General features: G+C 38.3%; 1 protein-coding gene across 4 annotated transcripts in view; it reads left to right on the forward strand.

Annotated features, from left to right (window-relative positions):
- The window catches only part of AP3B1 (adaptor related protein complex 3 subunit beta 1), a 161,250-nt gene that overhangs the window by 4,429 nt on the left and 135,130 nt on the right, over positions 1 to 21,691 (forward strand). For all 4 annotated transcript variants that reach the window (XM_032095488.1, XM_032095489.1, XM_032095491.1 and 1 more), the window contains exons 2-4: positions 9,594 to 9,669; positions 15,900 to 15,974; positions 21,208 to 21,303. In XM_032095488.1, the coding sequence (XP_031951379.1) occupies positions 9,594 to 9,669; positions 15,900 to 15,974; positions 21,208 to 21,303 (247 nt within the window). The remainder of the gene's footprint in view (positions 1 to 9,593; positions 9,670 to 15,899; positions 15,975 to 21,207; positions 21,304 to 21,691) is intronic.

The raw sequence follows: 21,691 nt of genomic DNA on the forward strand, positions 1-21,691 counted from the left end.
GGCAGTGCTGCAAACTCATTTTTCTTTGCAGAGATTTGCAAGCCTGTTTTGCAGAGAGCTGAAGGTGGTGATTTCATTAAGATACTAATTCCCCAATTCTCTGTGCAGAAGACTTTTCCAAACTCATCGGAGCTAAAAACTTGCTTTCAACGGCTGCCAGAGGTGTTCTTGGAGTTGTAAATTGATCTAGTTTTGTCTTGGCATATTCTGTTCAACCAGTCAGTCATGGAGAGATTGTACATAGATTGCCATTTGTGAAATTCTTGGAGGAGACTCCAGCTCTAATATTCAAACTTCATGCATCCACTAGCTCATTGGCACAACTACTTTCTTTCTCCATCTGTTAAAATGGCCCTATGCCCACCAATATGGTGATATGCCAGTTTCGGTAGGATGTGCAACCCAGCAAAGATGAATGGTTTGGATGAGTCCTGATGAGTCTACAAGACAAAATCTGAACCCTTTAGTCAGTACAAGGATAGGAACTAAACGCAGTGTACAAAGGTGGGCATACTATTGCAGAACGCTTCTCCAGCTGAAATCTGTCAGATCTGATAGGAAGTGACACACAGTGAATATATTCTTATTGCCATGCACTTGGCACATATGAAGATGCAAGCAATGAACTGTTGATTTGCTGTGATTCTCTGTAATGTAGTCATTACATTTTTGGGGGCTTTTTTATTTCTTTAGAAAGGCAAGTTTTACAGTTTAAGGTTTTCACTGTGGTTTCTGCATGTTTACTGCATTGTCGTATATTTACCTTAGACATTTCCTTTGATCGGCATCCTGAATGGTGTGGAATAGATAAATCTACGACTGTTACAAGGCTGACACTTGCAAGAAATTCCACAAATTTTTAGTTCTGCTTTTTTTGGAGGCTATTCTTGTCTGTGCCACCCCTTGATAGTTTTGATACTTGGAGGAACTCAGAATTGTTTGGCATTCTGCCAGAAGATGAACAGCATTGTAATGCTGTTCTACGGTGTTTCTGAAATGTGGACATACATGTAAATTAATATACTAACACTGAGTAGGTTCTGGCAGCACCACCTCTGTGGTGGTATCTTTCAAAGAAGCCTTCTCTCAGCATTTTTGGGAAAGCTGGAAACAAACAGTAGGAGTTGGACTCAATGACCCTTGTAGGTCCCTTCCAGCTGAGAATATTCTGTGGTACTGCTTCTCACTTTCCTGTAATCCCTTCACAGCTATCAAATGCTGCAAAGTGATCTACAAATGTCTGCAAATTCTGAGCACTAGCCTCAAGACAGGCTCTAAGTTGACACAGCCATTTAAATGGCAGCACCACCCCTGAAGACACTCTTTCAGCTTTCAGAAAACTGCTATCTTCCACCGAGGAAGATTTCTCGCTGGCAGAACTTTCCCTGTAGTATTAGTGGTATGGGTACTATCAGAAGAGGTTATTTGCAGTGCAATTGCAAGATTGAATCTTTTCATCCTTTCAGACAACCTTTCTTGTTGCTGGGTGAAATAGTATCTGTAACTACTCTACTGACAACAGATAATCTTAGATTAAATTGCAGTCGGATCCAGAAAGGGTTTAAAACCGGTCATACTAGCCGCCATCTGGTTAGAGCTTTTGAAATGTAGGTAGTTTACATATCTGCATTGATGGTGGTGGTAGCAGCAACTTACAGATGTTGATGCACTGATTGCTCAAGCGTTGTTCAGGTACTATGTATTCACAGCAGAGAACTGGGAGATGCTTTATTTAGTTTTTAACTTTATACTTTCCTGTTTCCCCAGTGAGAAGGAAAGAGTATACCTAAACCGTCCAGATTGCAAGTGCTTTGAGAAATTAGTGGCAAAGTAATTATTAAATGAGTTAAATTATGTTTCTGGTTAGACCATAACTGGTTTTGTTCTCTTTGGGTCTCAGCCTTACAGGATACTGTAGTTATCCTGGTTTCCCTCACATCTCTAGTCTATCCTTTAAAACTATTGAGTTTTGCTTTTTGGGTAGTATGCTTCTTTTTCAGAGTGAAAAATGAGGGGTAGCTGAAAAAGAAATAAATTACTTCTTGTCTCAATTCTCTTTAAGCCATAGAACAGCTACACTCAAAGCCATATGATTCAAGTCTCCCTTGAAGTAGTAGTTGAATTCTGTGTTGTGAATTAGAAGTAGATACAGTATTATAATGGAGGAGGATGGTAGTACTGAACAGCACCACAAGATGTCATTCAAACAGTTTGTGGCATAGACCAAAACACAGTGGAACTCAGATTTCTTAATTTCCTGCTGGAAGAAAACCCTAAATTAACTAAAATAAACTCAAATTGCAGCATGTATTTGTTGCTGATTTAGCTTCCATGTTTAATGGTTCTGAAATCAATTTGCAGGTCCTCTTTAAATGTTAAATTCAAACTTGTTTAGAGTTTACACAATAGCATGACCTAGAATAAACCAATTTATTTTAAGGATTTTCCAGTGCCATTAAAATGTCAAGAAAAATATTTTTTTTCAGGAAACACGGGATGTTTCCTAGGACTTCATTGCTACTCAGATGCCAAGAGTAAAGGTTACACTGCTCTGTCAGTGTGTATTTTCTGCTTCAAACTTGGTAGCATTCACAGTGTTCGGAATTTTATGTTGGAAGGCAAAAAAAATTTATTTTAGTATGCTGTGGTTAAAAGTATGTCCTGCCAAGTGAAGTCTCTTGAATGCAAGAACAGTGCAGTTGATAGTGGGCAACTGAAAGTATGCAGTGGATGGAAAACTTAAAACTAGAAATGCATTGTTAAAACTCAACTGAGTGAGACTTCTGTAACTTCTGTTCTGTACAGCTTTGTTCCATATTACCAAAAGTGGTGAAGCGTGCTTCCTCCCCAGTAGTGGATTTGTTTCCCATTTCCTGTATCTTACCTTGCAGTGCTAAAGTGCTGTCCTTATATATGAAGACCTTCTGTCTCACCATGGTTTAGAATTCATTCCTCTTTCTTAGAGGGGATTACAGCTGTTCCCAAGGTTGCTTTTGCATTGTTAGTTTGTCTTCAGTTGCAGTTTTGATACTCATGAACATTTTTCTTTATTACAAAGAAGGCTTATGATTAGTGGGTGACTTCTTTCACTAACTGGCATGTCAGAAGTGTAGCAAAACCTGAAAATCTATGGGTTTAATCTTATGGTGTTGCTAAAAAGAATAGAAAATAAGTGTGTATTTTACCAGAGTGGAGCAAGTGTTTTCTTAGTAATAGTTGTTCGGAACATGTTGATGCAGTGGCCAATGACATGCTGCAGATTCTGGGTTAATATTTTAGTATGACTAGAAGTTTGTCATAGTTCTTACGGGGGGACAAAGTAACTGAGAGAGAGGCCCAGGTTTATTGCTGACATAGCTGTTTAAACCTCAGTGATGTATAGTTATGCCTACTTTTTTTTTCTGTAGAAGGGGATAACATTGCTCAATGGAATCTCTAATCCTAGTCATAACCTCATCAAGACGGCAGTTTTAGTGACCAAGTGCATGCTGACAGTAGTAGGGCATATTCAGAATTATTCTTTAGATACTGTTTGCCATAATCAATGTGCAGAGCAAGGTGATCAAGGTGCTTTCTGGCATAGGACTCCAGGCTGTTAAAGCTGTTTGGCAGTATAATCTTGTGACTGTCAAGATCTAAGGCTGTTTTTTGTCTTTTCTTTTGTTCCCTACACTCTGCACACCTACCATGCCCTTATCCCCACCATCTCCTTTTATCTTGGGGCAGTTGTAAGGTTTGTGGCTTATTCCTTTTTTAATGGCAGGGGAATAGAGGGCACAAGAAAGAACATGAGAGCTGGAAAAGATTAGCTGGTGGTTTTTGCTTACTTTCTAATGATAACATCTGTAAGATTAATCCAAATTGGTAGGTCTGTCACAGGTCCTGTCATATCCATACCCCTATCATATCTACGAAGGTAGATATTCAAAGGTATGAAGAAAGCAATGTTTTCATGGAGAAGGAAAAAGGTAGTATAAATCTTAAATGCTACAAGTGTAAAATACAAAAACATAGAAGAAAATTAGAAATTTACTACCTCCTCTTAACATTCAACCAGTGTTTCAAAGAGAACATTTTATTGTGGGCGTGTTTTGTGATGTCCGTCATGTGGTGTCATTGTAGATCTGTCATGTGATACTTGCCGTGAAAGCTAGGTGATGAATTTGCATTTCTAATTTACACTCCTTTAGCTTTCGAATTCCAGTACTGAGGAATACAAGCCTGTGGTGGTAAAGATTACAAAGGCAGCTGGGAACTGATTTCTTAATATATTAATAATTGACTCATTGCCTTATATGATAGATGCTATACAAGTAGTATATTTCATGGCACTGTTGTATATGACTATAATATTTCTAATTTTAATCTGTACCAGTGCTTTCAGCTTGCAACTTTTGATGACAGTGGGCCTGTATTGTAATAGATCTTAAGACACTAGATTATGACTTGCGAACTCAAGGGAAATCTTGTTGAGTTCTTAGAATACATCATTGGGCATACGGGTGGGAATCTTCTTGTTTTTCTGTACTTTTGCTCTTGGAAAGTAATTTTACCTTGTATTACTGTCAGGGAAAATGGCTGAGACTACATATTTATACTCGTGCAAAAGTTTGGTGTTTTTTGCATCTGCTGTTGTTGGGACCATTACTTTCCTGCTTCGTATAGTTCCACATCATTTGTCAACTGTCAGATTAGGCTTTTTTAAACCTGATGTTCCTCCTGAAGTAATAAGGTTTATATTTCAATCATCCATAGTATGTACCTAACTCTGTAAGGCTAGAATCACTCTCAAAGTTTTAGCAGGGACAGGTAGGTATTGGTGCAGCTGAGGGTTCCTTGCATTTTCCTGAGCCCCTGGTAAGCAGAGATAAGTGATAAAGAGTTTGTCTAAGATTGTGAACTGATGAGTATAGAAGGATAACTAATGAGTATAGGAACATGAACCCTAGTGTGACTGCAAAGCTTACATTTATGCTTTCTATTTTGAGGGATTTTACTTAAGGATGAAAATTTCCTTAAAACTTCTTAATGATCAAAAGGTGAAAATATTTTTACTGTACAGTAAACTGTATTACAAAAGACTGAAATGCATTTGCTTTTCCCATTGTTCATTGAGACTGCTGATAAGAGTTGTTTTTGGAGGGAAATGACCTTTGAAATCTGCATACAATATTTTTTTCTGGAAGTTAAAACAGCAAGGGAATGGGTATCCTGTTACTTCGTAAGATTTTCTTTTTTTTGAGTAGGCCTCATTCTTGGCAGGCAAGCTTGGTTGAGTGCAGTAATTTTTTTATTGGTTTTTTACATACTTCACTTAGAAGAATGGAAGAAAACTCCACAATGCTGGGCAAAATAATTGATGTGTCTTGCACTATTAAGTCTGCTTTTAAAGAGCGAAACTTTGAGGTTACACTGAAACCATATCTAACTGTAGAAGAAAAAAGGCTTGCTGCTGCTGGTGATCCATGTGGATGTATGGAGCAATATTATACTCTGTAAATATCTGATGTTTGCTAATCCTGGATTATAATTTGTTAGAAAAGATTTTTAAAAATCCCAACAAACCATCAGTTCAGGTAACAATTAATTTCCAAATGAATTCATCAAGAACTTGTTGTTTAATTCCTATTTTTCTTTCTTTCTTTTTTCCCTTGCTGCTTTTCTCTTATGGAAACAAGGCTGGCTGAAAACAGGTCTTCACATCTAAATTGTTATATTTTGTATCTTCCCCGCTAACAGTTCAAAATGCTTTAATTTGAAGTGTATGATATATAGAATATTTTCTATAAGCGTTTGGAAGTGCAGTTCATCATTAAATGCTTCCTCCTTCTGTCTTCACATCTTAAATTCACCTTTGTATTTTTTCTTGTTATTTGTTGCATTCTGGGAGACAGTCTTCAGCTTGTACTTGGATCTTGTTCTGTGTAACTTCTTCTGGTTTTGCTTCTTGGTCCTCAAGTTCAAATTATTATTTCTTCATTTTCTACCCAGTTGACACAGACTTCTTTTTTTTGTTTTGTTTTGGTTTTTTTTGTTTGTTAGTTAGTATTCTGCCTTCTATTGGTTAATGATTCTCTTGCTTCTCATGATAACTGGTCCACACGCTCAGCCTTTGTCTTCTTCTAGGTTGGTGGTTTTTTGAGTTGGTGGGCCATGATCACAGTCTGTCCCTGCCAGAATTGGCTTTTATCCAGCTTGAGTTGATTCCCCACTGTTGCTGAGTTGTCTTTATTAGTTTCCTCCTTGTCTTGGGGGTTCTACAGAATGTCCTTTTGGCCCATAAATTTTGCATTCCTTGTCCACTCTCAGGGGTGCATCTTTCTTCCCAGGCTTTACTAACCTCACCTGGGGTCTGAGGTCATGGTAACTTGTCAAGCCCTAAACCTTAACAAGGCAATTCTACAGACAAGTAATTTGTCTTTCTAACACACAGACATCACTTGCAGCTTGTTTGTTAGCTGCTATCCATTTCATAGATTGATCTCATTTGTTGTTGATTAGGCTTGAACGTATACAAAGATCAAACATCAAAGAGCATCCTTTCTTAAGAAAATTTTTACATATTCCACATTTTGCAACAACAGTAGCAAACTGGAAGCGGGAGCATAGGACTAAAAGCAACTTTCTAAATCAAGTCCTGTCTTTTGCTATGTAACTTTCGTTACCATGTTGTACAGATTCTTGCACAGGTAAGAATTAAGAGTTAAGCAGAAGGAATTAGAGGTTTCTGAGTTGCTGTATCCAGCTGTAGAGCAAAGTCTCTCAGGCGAGATACTTCAAGCTGATCAAAAATAACTGAGACTTACTTGGTATCAGATGAGGAATAGGCAGGTAGGAATGGTCCGCAAAATAAGCTATTTCTGTGGCCAAGGGTGATGGGAATAAAGAGGGCTGCAAAAAATTAAATCGAAGCTACTCTTCCTAAAAAGTTAATTGCAAATGGAACTATGCAGAGGGATTGAAAGGTAAAAACCCCAAATTATGAATGATATTTTATGTGCGGCCCTAAACCACCAAATACTTTATTTCTAGTATCAAAAATAAAGATATAGATCTGAGGGGAAAATATGGGATGACTAAAAGAAGTGTGATGATAACAGAGGTGAATACAAGCATCTTCAAATAAAATCAGAAAAATGTGGAGTTTAAGGTAGAGAGAGGTGTTCCTTTATCATGGAACAGGAATGCAGACAATAGGACTGTGACAATCTAATGCTGTGACATCACAGCATTAGATATTTTTAACAGACCTGTCAACTTGGAGTGGTGTTACAAGAAGAAGGTACATTGGATGTTGCCACTTCCCATGAAGAACGTGGTCGGCTATGGGCTTACAAAGCTGAGCTTAGCAGTATGCAAAACTAGAGGACAAAACTGAATGGGATGTATAATTTAAATGACCAAAGCACACAAACCAAACAAATGTAGCAATAGAACACTGACCATATAGATCTTTGAACATGTCCAGGAGTAACTAAAAACAGTAAAAACCTTTGAGCGTGATGTGTACAAAATAGGGAGTTACCAGTGATATTTGGGAAATGGTACTAAAGCAGGCAAGGAAATAGAATGCTTACTTTTTTTTTTTTTTTTTAAGATAATAATTAAATATTAAGCTGTCAAGGAAAGCCAGTATTTACAACATAGGGAATCTGTAATAGGTTTCTTCAATTATTTAGTGAAACACTTGGTTTTGGAAAAAGAGTTAGACTTAAATTTTAAGTTGCATATAGGTATCCTGAATTTTACATGCCTTAGCTTAGTAGGAAATAAGTTGATTGTTTTGTTGGAGTTTTTTTTTCATCTGGTTGCAGTTCTTTTGTGGATGTATACTGAAACGTGGGCAATGTGGATTTCTCATGGAGAGGCACAAAGCAGATGCAGTATTGGTTCTGAAAATATGAGGAAGTCTCTATTAGAGTGACTCTGTCCCTTGCAAGTAGGAAAAGTGCTCTTTAAAGGTTTATGACTGAATGAGTGACAATATTTTGTTTCATTGTAACTAATTTCAGCTTTGGCTTACATCCCTCTCTCCTTCCCATACGAAATTCTGAGAGCAGTGATAAATCAGTAAATTTCTAGATTCTGCACTCACTTTTGAAATCTTGTTTGGATATATTTGGTCTGGCTGAGGTGGAATTATTTTCCCCTGCAGCAGTCTTCGTCATGCTGTGCTTTGTATTAGTGGTGAGAAAGGTGTTGGTAACGCACCAGTGTTGCAGCTACTGCTGGGCAGTGCTCACACAGCAGACAAGACTGTCTCTCCAGTATTCCCCTTCACTAGTAGCCTGGGGATGGGCAAGATCTTGAAGGATGTGTAGATGCCAGGACTCCTGACCCAGACAGGCCAAAGGGATATTCCATACCATATGATGACTGATCATCAGTAAAAGCTAAGAAAAAGGAGAAGGGGTAGGCATTCTTTCTTACGGTGTTGGTCTTCCAGAGCAGATGCTAAGTATACTAAAGCCCTGCTTCCTGGGCAGTGGCTGGACATTGCTGATTTGAAATAGAGAATAAATCTTTTGTTTTCCTTTGCTTCTGCATGTGGCCTTTGCTTTTGCTTTATTAAACTGTGTTTATTGTGACACATGAGGTCTTTTCCATCCTATTTTCTCACCCACATCTTGCTTCAGGAAGGGAGTGATAAGAGTGACTTGGTGGGCACCTGGTGTCCAGCCATGGTCTACCCACTTATGTGAAAGTTCACAGGGTTTGTAAACTTGGAAATTCTTCAGAGTTCTTTGGAATATTGCAGGTGTCTCTTCTTGAGCTTCTATTTGCTTGTATCTTTTAGTAATCAGGCAATCCAGATGTGACAAAAAGCTGTCAGAGAATCTGTTTTGTAAGGTTCCATCATCTGTAAGTGCAGTTAGACTGTGATTTGTTTACATCTAAAAAGCGAAGCAGGATGGGGTTTCTTATTAGTGACAACTCATGAAAAGCTGTATCTACAAGAGAACATTCTTACCAACTTGTTATTTTTGTGGGAGAATTTTATTTCATCTGTAAAGAGTGCTTGGACACTGTATGTATCTAATCATCAGGATGTCTTAGAGCTTGTAGAACAGACCTACTAGAGATCTGAGGCTTTTAATCCTGAGCACAGGGGATAGCAATTTAGAATCCAGGAAGGCAAATAGAAGCGCAAGGTTGTATCCTTGATTCTTAGTGAAATTCAGAGCATGCTGAAGGCTGGGCTTTTCAGTGACTTACATAAGCTGATATTATGTTTTAACACAAACGTGTCAACTTCTCATTATTGCATCTGGGCCTCCCTGGGGGACAAGGGAGAAGTGAATAAGTTGTTGGTTTAAACTAATCTCTTCTTGTACCTCAAGATTTCAGCCTTCAAGACAGGCTTCAGCTAACAGCAGATTGAAGTTTCACGGTCTTACATTGTTGTTGGAATCTGATACGTTCTTTTGCTAAACTCTTCATTATACAGCATGTTAGTAAATACAATTTAAAAGTGGGCAAGAGGGAGCAGTGCTTCACCATGAGTTGCTGAACTGATTCAAGAATATAAAAACGGTATTCTGGTTTTAATTTTTAATTTTTCTAATTGATGTTTTTCTGTATTTCTACCGTAGAAATGAAGACCTAAAACAAATGTTGGAAAGCAGTAAAGATTCCGCAAAGCTGGATGCTATGAAAAGGATTGTTGGGGTATGTGATTTTTTTTTTTGTTACTGTTTTTATTTGTTATGAGATATGGGGGTTTATTATTATTCTTTTTATTTCTTGGGCGGAAATAATGTTTTACTTTTACAGATCTGTACCAGGTTAGCACTTAAGTCTCTAAATTATCTTTAGAAGTTGTGGTGATGAAATGGTAAAATTCTTAACTTGGAATTTTGTGTAGAAATTGGTATATCTGGATATATGCAGTCATATGCTTTTGAAATATTTATGTAACAGTGCCAATATGCCTGTAAACAGCTCTTTTCAGTGAGACCTTGAATAGGAAATGGCTCCTGAAGAGAAGCTTCAAATTTGTCACACTGGAAACAACAGAAATTTGCAGGAATAAAATGACAAGTTGCATTTACTATTTCTATTTTATTAAATTGCATGAGGATCTTCTTTTTTGACTGAGCATGATGCCTGAATATTTGATTACATATTTCAGGTGAATGTGTACTCACAGAGGTGATTAAATAATGTTTAACACCATTGTATGTTTAAACCCTATAAAAAAAACCGTCATGAAGTTGATGGTATGTATCCCTTTGTTTCTTCTTTAAAGTATTGGAAGAATGTGCTACAGAAGATCGTTCTGTGTGCACTTGACTTCTTTGTTTTGGGGCTTTTGAATTTGTTTTCTGTCACTGTTTCTTCAGTCTACTCTGAATGTGCTTTTTTTGTTTTGCTTGGGTTTTGCATACTTAATCCTGTCTGAGTATGTACCAAAGTGAGTAGGTACAGATGGTGTCATGTGATTGTGTTCTTTCCTCTGACTCCAGAGCTGGCTTCTTCTCCCTTCATGATCATCCAGTGATGAGAATTTTACTCAGCATGGTTGTCTTTTTGCCTGTAATCCCCTAGTCCTGCCAGAGGCATCAGTTACCTGTGAGATCTGGGTAACCTATCAACTGTTATTTCATAATGTCATTCTTGGTTTTGGGAAAGGTTTTTTTGATTCATCTTTTCCAGCATGATGCGGGATTGCTCAGGGTTTGACTAGTGAGAGTGGCTTACAGACGTGCTGTTGCAAAAAACCATTACCTTTATAAGTGCCATGGTTTTAGCATATGGTAAACTTACATTGTTCTGCTTCCCTCAGAAAAGATCTTTTTTTTCTGGTTTTTACTGTGGGCAGGAGGGTTGTGGCAAGTTGTTGCTTGGTTTTCTTTTTTCAAAAGTTGGCCAAATCTTTACCTGTATTTGGAAACTGTTGAAGCCAAATGTATGTGTGTATGTATGTATATGGGGGGGAATTAGAAACCATTAAATTGAATCAGCTTTAAATTGTAAACGAAGGCTTTATAGGTTGATCATTTTCCTTTTTTCCTACAAAAAATGTTTTCATTACAAATGAGTGTGCAATGAGCAAATTCACTAATTTTAAATACTTGCTACTGCTGCACATCCAGAAGAGTTCTTAATGGCTTCTTTAATTTTCTGGAAGTGTATGATACCATGAAGCTGGAGATGTGTAGTTAGCAGTGATAGCTGTGGTCCTTGATCACTTAGGCTGAAGTGATCAGGCTCAAGAGCTCTTCAGCAAGGGAAGGCAGAACTAACTGGGCACATTCTTTCTTCTGCTTCTCCATTTTCCAATCTGACAATTCTTTCCAGTTTCCAGTTCCAGATTTCTGTCCTTTTTTAAGTTCACAGCCCTTGCTTTCTGTTCCCGTTCTAAGCACTGTGCAGTGCAGGAAGAGCACTACTTCCCCAAAGGCAGCAGGCACCTTCAGCTTCTTGGATATTTTTCCCTTACTCAGCTCCTGCTGCTTAAAGTAGAAAACAGTCTTCTAGCTTGTTAGGCTGACCATTACTTAACCACAAGTGAGTTGTTTGAACTGGATCCTCTGTTTTCAGTTTCTTTTATCTTCAAGGTATTTGCTGTTTCCTGTGCTGTGTTTGAAGTGTGTTTCACACCAGATACCTGGCACCAACCTCTGGTTGACATAACAAACTCAAACAATGAGCTTTGCAGACCAGGAGTGGGATATTGCACAGTATGAACATGAGGCCTTGTAACAATGGCGATAATGTTCTTGAGGAGTACAGAGGTGCTTCCGTGCTTACATACAGAGAGAAGCTTACATCTCTCAGGGATGAGATGTGTTTTTCAGAGATGAAAGGCTTCCTCTAGCCTTATTATTAGAGGTAAAAGGAACTCCGTTGTCAGAGTATTGTTTAACATGTCTCACTGGAATGCTAATTTTCAGTAGTTTTAGATAGTTGAAAAAACTATGTGCACAGAATCCACAACTTCTCTGGCCAACCTGTTTCACTGCCTCACCACCCTTGCAGCAATTTTTTCCTAACATCTAGTGTAAGCCTACCTGCTGTCAGCTTAAAGCTGTTATCCCTTGTCCTGTCACTACATGCCCTTAAAGAGGTCCCTCTCCATCTCTCTTTTAGCCCACTTTACTTACTGGAAGGTGCTATAAGGGGTCCCCAGAGCCTTCTCTTCTCCAGGCTGAACAACCCCAACTCTCTCAGCCTGTTGTCACAGGGGAGATGCTCAGTAATTACAGTGTCCCTTTCCACAGAAGAGGGGTTAATCTTTAAGGTCCCTGCCAACCTAAACTGTTCTGTATGACTATAATTCTGTGATACCAATAGTTATCTTAGTATTTTAGTAGACTTTAAGAGTCTAAACCTTCATTTATTCATATAGGCATGATAGAGAAGTAGCAGGAGAACACTGCTTAGGGCACTTTTTGCTGCTGCTTCCTCCTTTAATGTAGTTTGTGAACTTTCTCCTAGGGAGAAGGAGATTTATTACAAATAAAACCAAATCTGTCTTCCAGAGAGTGACTTAAAACAACAAAATTTCAAGCAAAGGAGTTTTGATCTTTTCACTTCTCCCTTATAGGTGAAGGTACCTAAGCCTACTTTCAGCTAAAGTATGACTTTAATGATCAATGACCTTTTTTTTTTTTTTGAATCAGTATGTTATTTTGTATGTTTCTTCCTTATATATGTGCAATAAAATAATTGCAATCTTTGGAAGAATATGAGCAACACTGCTGGTTTAGAAATAAATTTTTGTATATACATATTCTACTATATGCATGAAAACATAATAGCTGATATTTCTTTTAAAACGTTCACTGATATTATAACAACCAGTACCAGATCTTGAAACCTGTTTGAATTTCTGGGGAAAAATCAGTGGAATTTCACTCGTGATGATTTCAGAGCATAAATTTAGGAAACAATCACATGCCTGATTTCCCTCAGAGAGTGTCATCCATGTCTGTGTGTCTCTCACATGGAAAAAAAAAGTTTAGTACATCCTGACATTACAGAGCACTTATGCTAGAATGAACATTATTGTCCAGAAACTCCAAGTGTATAAGACAACACAACTGCAGAATGTCTAGGCACAGAAACAAAAATTATATGATAGACCTTAGTCTTGGAAAGAACCATTATGTTCTTTCAGTTTAATGATCCATGCGCTAAGGAGGATCTACACTAGTCATTATGCAATAATGAATCAAAATACACTCTTTTAAAAGACGCTAAATACATATTTATATGGTACACTGGAGCTGTTATGGTTGATCAATTAAAGAATCCAGGTAATGCATGGGGTAATACTATTACAGCCTATCAGGGAAGTCTAAGGATCATCCCTGGTTTTGAGTATCGTAACTTCTGTTGCACCAAGATGATAATTTTTCATTCTGTTTTCTCTGTAATGCATCTCGTTGCTACATTCTACCTGGTCATTCTGAATTTGGCATTTATTATGGAGATCCCCCATTCCTGAAAGAAGTAAATTTATTTTAGATTCTTAGTTAAAAACCCCTTGAAACTCATATAATGTGCTTGCTTTTTCACAGTGCTTGTTTCACTTCCTGTGTTTTAATACAGGTGCAGTAAACAGTTTAAGATGTTAAATGGGGTAGATCAAAATGTCATGCTGGACAGCTGCTCTTACACCCTTTTGAAAGGCCGAGTAATAGGTTGAACTGCAGCTGTCTTCTTTCTTATTTCCAGCATCCTTCTTCTAAGCTTCTCAGATTTTACAGTTTACCAGGTATTGCCTGGCTTTGTGTGTTCTTGCTTTTGTTGCATGAGATCTTAACTCTTTATGCTTTTAATGTATTTTATCAATGAAATACACAAACAGACGTGTGAGTTGAAAATATGAAGTTTAATCAGCTGTACAACACTGAGTAATGGTTGGAATGTAATATTTATGGACAGGAGTATCTGCAGTTGCAGAACTCCTGTTTCCTTTTTTGGATCCCTGTGTATTTGTTGTTGCTTATGTGTGTTGGACCCCAACATGGTGACAAGAGGTGTCCCTCAGGGGTGTATACTGGGACCAGTACTATTTAATATCTTCATTAATGACATAGATGGTGGGATTGAGTGCACCTTCACCAAATCTACAGACAGCACAAAACTGAGCGGTGCAGTTGACATACCTGAGGGATGGGATGCTATCCAGAGGGGTCTGGACAAACTGGTGATGTGGACCCATGGGAATATTGTGGGGTTCAACAAGGCCAAGTACAAGGTCTGGCCCGTGGATCAGGGCAGCTGCCAGTATCAGCACAGCCTGGTGGATGAAGGGGTTGAGAGCAGCTCTGCCAAGAAGGACTTGGGTGTGCTGGTGAATGAAATGGTGGTTATGATTTGACAGTGTTCGCTAATAGCCCAGAAAGCATGGCCAGCAGGTTGAAGAAGATGATTCTGCTCCTCTACTCCACTGTGGTAACAGAGTCCTCACCTGAAGAGCTGCATCCAGTTCTGCAGTCCTCAGGACAGGAACAACAGATGTGTTAGAGTGGCTCCAGAGCAGGCCACAAAAAGAATCTGAGGGCTGGAGCACTTTTCCTGTGAGGACAGGCTGAGAGAGTTGGGGTTGTTCAGCGTGGAGAAGAGAAGGCTTTGGGGAGACCTTGTAGCACCTTCCAGTATGTAAAGGGGCCTATGAGAAAGCTGGAGAGGGACTTTCCAGTAGAGGGCCTGTGATGACTTGACAAGGAAGGGATGGTTTTAAACTAAAAAGACATTTGATTTAGATAAGATATAAGGAAGATGATTTTACGATAATGGTAGTGAAACGCTGGGCCAGGTTGCCCAGAGAGATGGTGAATAACCCCATCCTTGGAAACATTCAGTGATGAGAGGCTTTGAGCAACCTGATTTGTGAACAGAAGAAGTTCCTGCTTGCTTCAGAGGGTTTGGACTAGATGACTTTCAGAGGTCACTGTTCTATGATTTGCTTAGTGAGATTTTGTGTTTTCTGATTACCTTGATGTTTGGGGGGCTGAATCTTGACCTTGAGCAAGACTCCCAGAGCTGGGAGTGCTCTGGGTCTGTATTCAGCAGCACTGTAACTTGATGTAACATGATCCTGAAATTCCAGGGTTTGCAGTTCGGACATAAAGTACTGCCAGGCATTCTACTGGAATTATATCTAAGCAGAACATTGTTCAGCTATAGTGTACATTAAAGTATTATATTCTGTCCTAGGTACCCAGTTTCCTACAAATAACTTCCTTCTTAAGATGTTTGTACAAGAACTGAAGCTAAACCAGAGTTTTGATGTTTTTGCTATTTATTGTGGCAATTTTATTTGTGACATGCCTTGTTCATTATCAAACATGAAAACTTCCTTTCAAAAAAAAAAACCCAATTGGTGGGTTGATTGATCTTGCTTTTACTGTGTGGCTTTTGTATATTCTTTTTTGTTCAGTAAAAACACTTTATGTATGGCCTTTTGTGTTTTTCTTGTGGAAAACAACCTTGTTTTGTTTTTAAATTGTGATGTTTATTTTTATTTTTCTCCTTGGTTCTGTTGCAAACCACAGTTGTTCCAGGGAAAAGGAGTGGGAACTTGGGTTTTGTTGGGTACCTTTTTTATTGCACTCCACCTCCCAAAAGGTAATTCTGCAGGGCTTTTCGGATTAGCAAGGTCTTTGTTTTTAGTAATTTTAAAAATTATTTGCTGTCTTACATGTTAAAGTCCAGTTCATGGATTCCACTCTAGCAAACTTATAACCAGCCAGGACCCAAGAGTTTTTGTTGTGTGGATTGTATCCTGTAAGGTCTGATAATTAACAAAACCCCACATCTTTATCCTCTATTTCATAGAAATGAGATTTAAAATACAGATCTGTAATAAATCAAGAAAACCCAAACCATGTTCTAATAAATTATATTGTTACATTACTAAGATTTGTCTCTACTTTTTTCTTCAGATGATTGCAAAAGGAAAAAATGCGTCAGAGCTGTTTCCTGCTGTTGTGAAGAATGTTGCCAGTAAAAACATTGAGGTATTCCTCTAACTTGTTAAACATACTGTTATGGAAACTCTGTTTATGAAAATTTTATCTAATTGTATCAGACTTCAACATAAACCATAAAATCTCTGGTATCATGAATTTATTGAATTTAAATGAGTTTATTTCAATAACAGCATTATGATAATAATTTTATGTATAAACAAAGGAAACCCGTTGGGTGATTTAGAGGAAGAACATTTAAAAAAATACTTGATTTTAGAAAGTTTGTGAAGTATGGTGGTAGTTGAGAAAAGTTATTGTAGTTTATTTGAAGTATGGTGCTTTTTGCAAAGCTTGGGGTTGAGCTACATTGTATTTTAAAACATCTGTTGCAGATTGAAGCTGCAAGGTAATGGCTGGGTAAAAAAGTGTGTTCTTGCATCTATATCAGGTGTTATTAGACACGCAAGGCAGCTTGCTTCTGTATCTTTTTTTTTGTTTGTTTCTCACATGAAAGCAAGGGAAAAAAAATCTGTCTTGGACTAGTGAAAATTCAGATATCCAGAATGCTAAAGAACTGAGGTAGTGTTAAATGATGATGTATTTAAATCCACAGGGTTACTGTTGTACAACCACAGGGTGTATGTAGAAAATGTAACTCTGATGCTCACTAGCATTACTGTGCATACACTGACAGCTCCCCTGCCGAAGTGTCAGAGTTATAGTCGACTTGACAAATGAGATTTCGATAAAAATAGCATCTGTAAGTTTATCGTTTGAGACCTTATGGTGCCTAACAAGCATCAGTCTGATGAAAGTAGAGTGAACATGCAATGACTTTAGTTACTTCCTACTGCTCAGGATCATAATTTTTCAAAAATGTGGGCAACAGTTGTTTGAAGCCTTGGATTTTAAGGAGAGAAGTCAATTGAATGCATGCTTCAATTTTTCTGTCCTCTTCTGAAAATATGTATTTCAGCCTTTATTATTAATAGGAACAAAAAATTATTTCTTCCCTGGTTTATGGCACTGAAGATTATATTTCCTGTAATAATGCCTTCAACAAACTCCTTTCTCACTCTAACATGCTGTGATATAATGGGTAAAACATCAGTTTTCATCCATATTTACATGGATGGATAGTGATAGTCAAGTTTGAGTTTAATTTTAGCTTTAAAGAAATTACTCTTTTTTAGCTACTACTTTGAAAACTTTGGGTTTTTTCATTCTTTGAGAGAGTGGATTTGTTTGGCCAAGGCCAAATACTGAGCTCTAGTAAGTCAAGGAGGCATAAGTGTGCAAAGATGCTAATTCAGGCTATTTCAGGAACTTAACTGTATTAAAATAATTTTAGAAATTGTAATTGTTCTTTTAGTAGTAGGCAGTAAAAAGATACGGGATGAGAAATTAGACTAGTTAAATATTGTGTTTCACTTTAATTTGTGTTTGTAAGTTTTGAATAGTCTTATGTCCAGTTTTAAACAGGGAGACCTTACACCAAGGAGGAGTGCCTTCAACAATATTATTCATCTTGAGTGCTTTTAACTGTTGGGGCTGGAACCACTAGTCTGATAGAGGCAAGACTGTCACAGTTCCAGGCTTTAAGCCCAACCAGTAGTGAAGCTGAGACTTTATCCCTGGTAGGGCATGCACATACACATAAGTATTGTATCTGTATATTTATACAGAACAAATATGTATGTACAGAGGCAGCCACGTAATTTGTCACAGGATATTCAGGTGAACACAAACAGCACCAGCAGCTTGGCAGTTCAAGATGGTCTGGTAGTGGGAATGTGTATATATATACAGGATTCATGCACAGAGTCTGCCCACTGTCTGGCCCATGGATCTCAGTCACCCATGTTGTTAGCACCTGGACAAATGAGCCCCTAAGGCTGTAGCCCTTTTTCGTCTGCTGGTACAAACACCTATACACATATGAATGCCTCTAAACCAGGGCTCTTCCGGTTTCTCAATAGCCGCTCCCTCATGGACTCGCCTTTGGACACACAGGTGTGTGTAGCTATGCGCACATACAACTGGACCTGACCAGAGCTTCCTTGCTCCTCTACTATCTAAACCCCTGTGGTTATGCCCTTGAAGAGATGCACAAACACCCATGGTTCTTGCCCCTAGAGACCCACAGGCCATGGGCTTTCCTTGGCAGCTGGATGGGACTTCACTGGTCTGTGCCATAGCCAGCTCCTCCTGTGGTCTCGCCCTTAGATGCTCACTTCCACACCTACTTCCTACCTAGGCCACTTCACCTACTTGTCAGCTAGTGTAGCTTGATCCACTTGTACACCTGCACCCATTCCAGTCGCTGGCACTGCAAACACATCGGCTCATGCTTGGTTTCACATGTTCTGGTCTCTTCGGTTACACACACGCTCATGGACCTTCTGGCCTGTGGTCCCAGCCCAGGTGTTGGCAGCCAGACCCTCACTTGTTCCAGATGCTGCCCACCCTGGACTTAGAGATCCCTACGGCTCGATGTCACATTCCAGTTGCTGGAGTTGTACTTAAGTCCCCTCACTCCTGGTCTCTCTAGTTGCTGGTGCCCATGGACGCAGTAGCCCTCCAGTCTGTGGCCTGACTCTAGCTGCAGGCACGTAAATGCATCTTCGTGCTGAATAAAGAGTACCTCACCAAGGAAAACAGTTCAAAATTAAATTTAGCAAGTCAATGCAACAGGTTGTGCTATTCACATGCAGGGAACAGAAGGATAGATGTACCAACTATCAAACTGTTCAGATGTGTCCAGCCATCTTATCCCTCTGTTTTTCCCTTAATCCTTTCCAGATTATGTAGATTTCCCTTGCTTCTCCTTCACTTTAGTTCTTCCCCAAAACATCCCATGTCTTGTCTAAAATAACTCTTTCATCTCTGTCCCATGTCTGTACATGTAAAAGACCTTCAGTCTGAAAGGTGCTCTGGTGTTTGTTGACTCATGGTGGTTTTAACGCCTGGGCATAGGAGCTGAGGCTCTCCAGAGGTTGTTCTGGGGGGAGTGTGGCAGTGTATCCTTTCTACAAGTCCTAAATATGGTTTCCCTCCTATTACTGTGTTTCTTTCCGCATCTCTGAGCTGATGGTTCCTGTCATGGGTTTGGGAAAAGCTAGAGCGGGGTGTTGTGTGCACACATCCCTCCATCCCCTTTGTCTCTCTGTGCTCCTTTGTGGATGTGAAGATGAGGTTTTAGCACATAACATTAATTAGCAAAAGGCTTTCACTGATTATATTTTATGGACCTTTTCTCCTATTTTAGAACAAATAGACAGTTATGTGAATTCACATGTCATCTTCTATACTGTAGTTAAATTCCCTCATTACTTGTTTTTCCACCACTTAATGCTAACATATTTGTGCAGGAAGAGACTGTTAGACTGAAAAGAAACCAGGACATTCATTAAAGCCATCTGACAAGTTTCTTTATTAATTTGAGTTAGATTACAAGTTTAGGTCTTAGTGTAGGTGTACTTACAACCATCTACTTAGACCTTATCTGTCTCAGGAACCTTTTTTGTGGTCCGTTTTTTAGGATGCTTTTGATATTATGAGAAATTACTAGATTGTCAGAATCTTAGTACATTGATCCTGTTTCCTGAAAATGTTTTGCCAAATTTTTCCCTATTCCTAAGAGTTCTTTCCCAAATATGTCTGTACAAATTACTGCAGTTTGGGAGCATAAAAAACATAGATTTATCTGAGTAACCATCAGAGTAGCTCAGCTGGTTAGAGCATGGTGCTAATAACACCAAAGTTGTGAGTTCCATTCCTGTATGGGCCATTCATTTAAGAGTTGGACTCAGTGATCCTTGTAGTCCCTTCCAACTCAGAATATTCTGTGATTCTGTGACTTTGTATCTGTGTGAATTTCCTGCCCAGAAATGGCTGCTATTTTTGTTTTTTTAAACCAGGGCTAAATGCTCTGATGCAGAAAAATGGAGATGAAGAAGTGGTATAACATGTTAATTTATTTGAAGAGAAGCAAAGGGCGTCTTATTGTTTACAGAACTGCCTTTTTTTTTTTAAGTACATGCTGACCTCAGCTTGATTATGTGCATCAAGTCATGGATGGTAAGGATACAAAAAGTGACCTAATAAACAATCGGTGGTATAGAACAAAAATAAGTCTTCATCAATAATTCATGGATTTTGATGTGGTTATATTGATAAATTAATTAAACAAATCTGCCTGTGTCCTCAAGCCTAATGTGCCCCTGTTATGATTAGCTTTATAGAACAGAGCATTTTAACATTGAATGAAGGTAAATGGTGAAAGAATAGTGTAGTCACGAAGCTCTGAGTGCTTCCATTTCTAGTCACAGAATGGTTTCAAGGAAAGGAGGCTTTCTTTGCACACCTGCAGTCATTCAGAGCACAGGCCTCTTGTGGTCAATGTTGATTGCTACTTCTCTATGACTGAACAAAAAATAATTTAGTATGGTGTGACCTTCTGTGATTTAATATTATGGTTTTTTGCCAGAATTGGCACAAAGATAGATCTTCTGATAGTGACAGTAATTATTAGCACAGCTGTAGTTGAGGGTCTTTCAGAATTTTTCATTATAAACCCCAACAGTCAGTTTACTACTCAAATGTAAAAAAATGTTTTCACTGCTTCCTGGGTGTGTAGTGGTCATGATGGGGTAAAGTGAACTAAATTGAATACCCTCCTCCCCAAAATCATAATGAGGTTTTCTTAGTCTTTGGAAATTGCATCCTTTGTAGTATGCTTATATTGGATCTTTTGAATGCTTGTAGTCATGCAGAGGTGAATCTAACATCCTTTGTTTCCATCCGAGGCAAGTGTTTTTTTAATCAGATTTGTACAGTGTAAGTTACCACACTTCAGCTGTAAGTTATATTCACTTTCAAATGTGTTAACATAATTGATTTTGAGTTTCAGGGTAAAATAAAATGGACTTGTTGAAATTCTTGGCTATTGCAGTTTAACCTATTTTCTATAAGAAAAAAAATAAGGTGCTCAAGTGATCAGTTTCCCCATGTCAACATCTTAGATTATTCAAGTCTTGCAAGTTAATAATATAAAGCAGTACTTTGTGTTATTAGCCTTCATCTGTCTGTTTCATTAATTAGGTAGCATTGCAGCACCTCAGGTGTTCTGTAGAACATTGGAGAAGCACATGAGTGCTCCAGGAGTCCGGAGCTTTTTCTTCAATAAGAAAATGTTGATAAAAATGTGAAACCTAGGAGTTAGTTTTATAGAATTCTAAAATTTTCTCATAGTGATGTTCACTGTGGTTTTTCTTTTCAGATAAAAAAGCTTGTGTATGTTTATCTGATGCGCTACGCAGAGGAGCAGCAAGATCTAGCATTATTGTCCATCAGTACTTTCCAGCGTGCTTTAAAAGTGAGTGATTACTAAATAACATTTTATGGGGAATTCTGAGCTGGTAGCACAAAAATAAAAACATCTGTGTAAGTGTAGTATGGTAAACTAAAGCATGTAAACATCTACATCTGATAAAGTAGTTTCAAGTTATGTGATTGAACAAGTTTTTCTGACCTCAAACCTTATCAAGCAGCTAAGTAAGCCTGAAAGAAGTAAAGTTACTTCACTAAAGAAAAACAGCAGAATGGTGCTTTCAAATCCACATGCAAAACATTTCATTTCTGGAATGACTTTTCTCGGTATATACATATATATATATATATATAACTTGTGTATGTGGAAAAAAGACCCCGTTGTTACCATGAACCACCTGTGTTCCTTTTAGTTTACATAAAAGAAAGAGCTT

The sequence above is a fragment of the Corvus moneduloides genome, chromosome Z, assembly GCF_009650955.1.
Source record: "Corvus moneduloides isolate bCorMon1 chromosome Z, bCorMon1.pri, whole genome shotgun sequence".
NCBI lineage: Eukaryota > Metazoa > Chordata > Aves > Passeriformes > Corvidae > Corvus > Corvus moneduloides.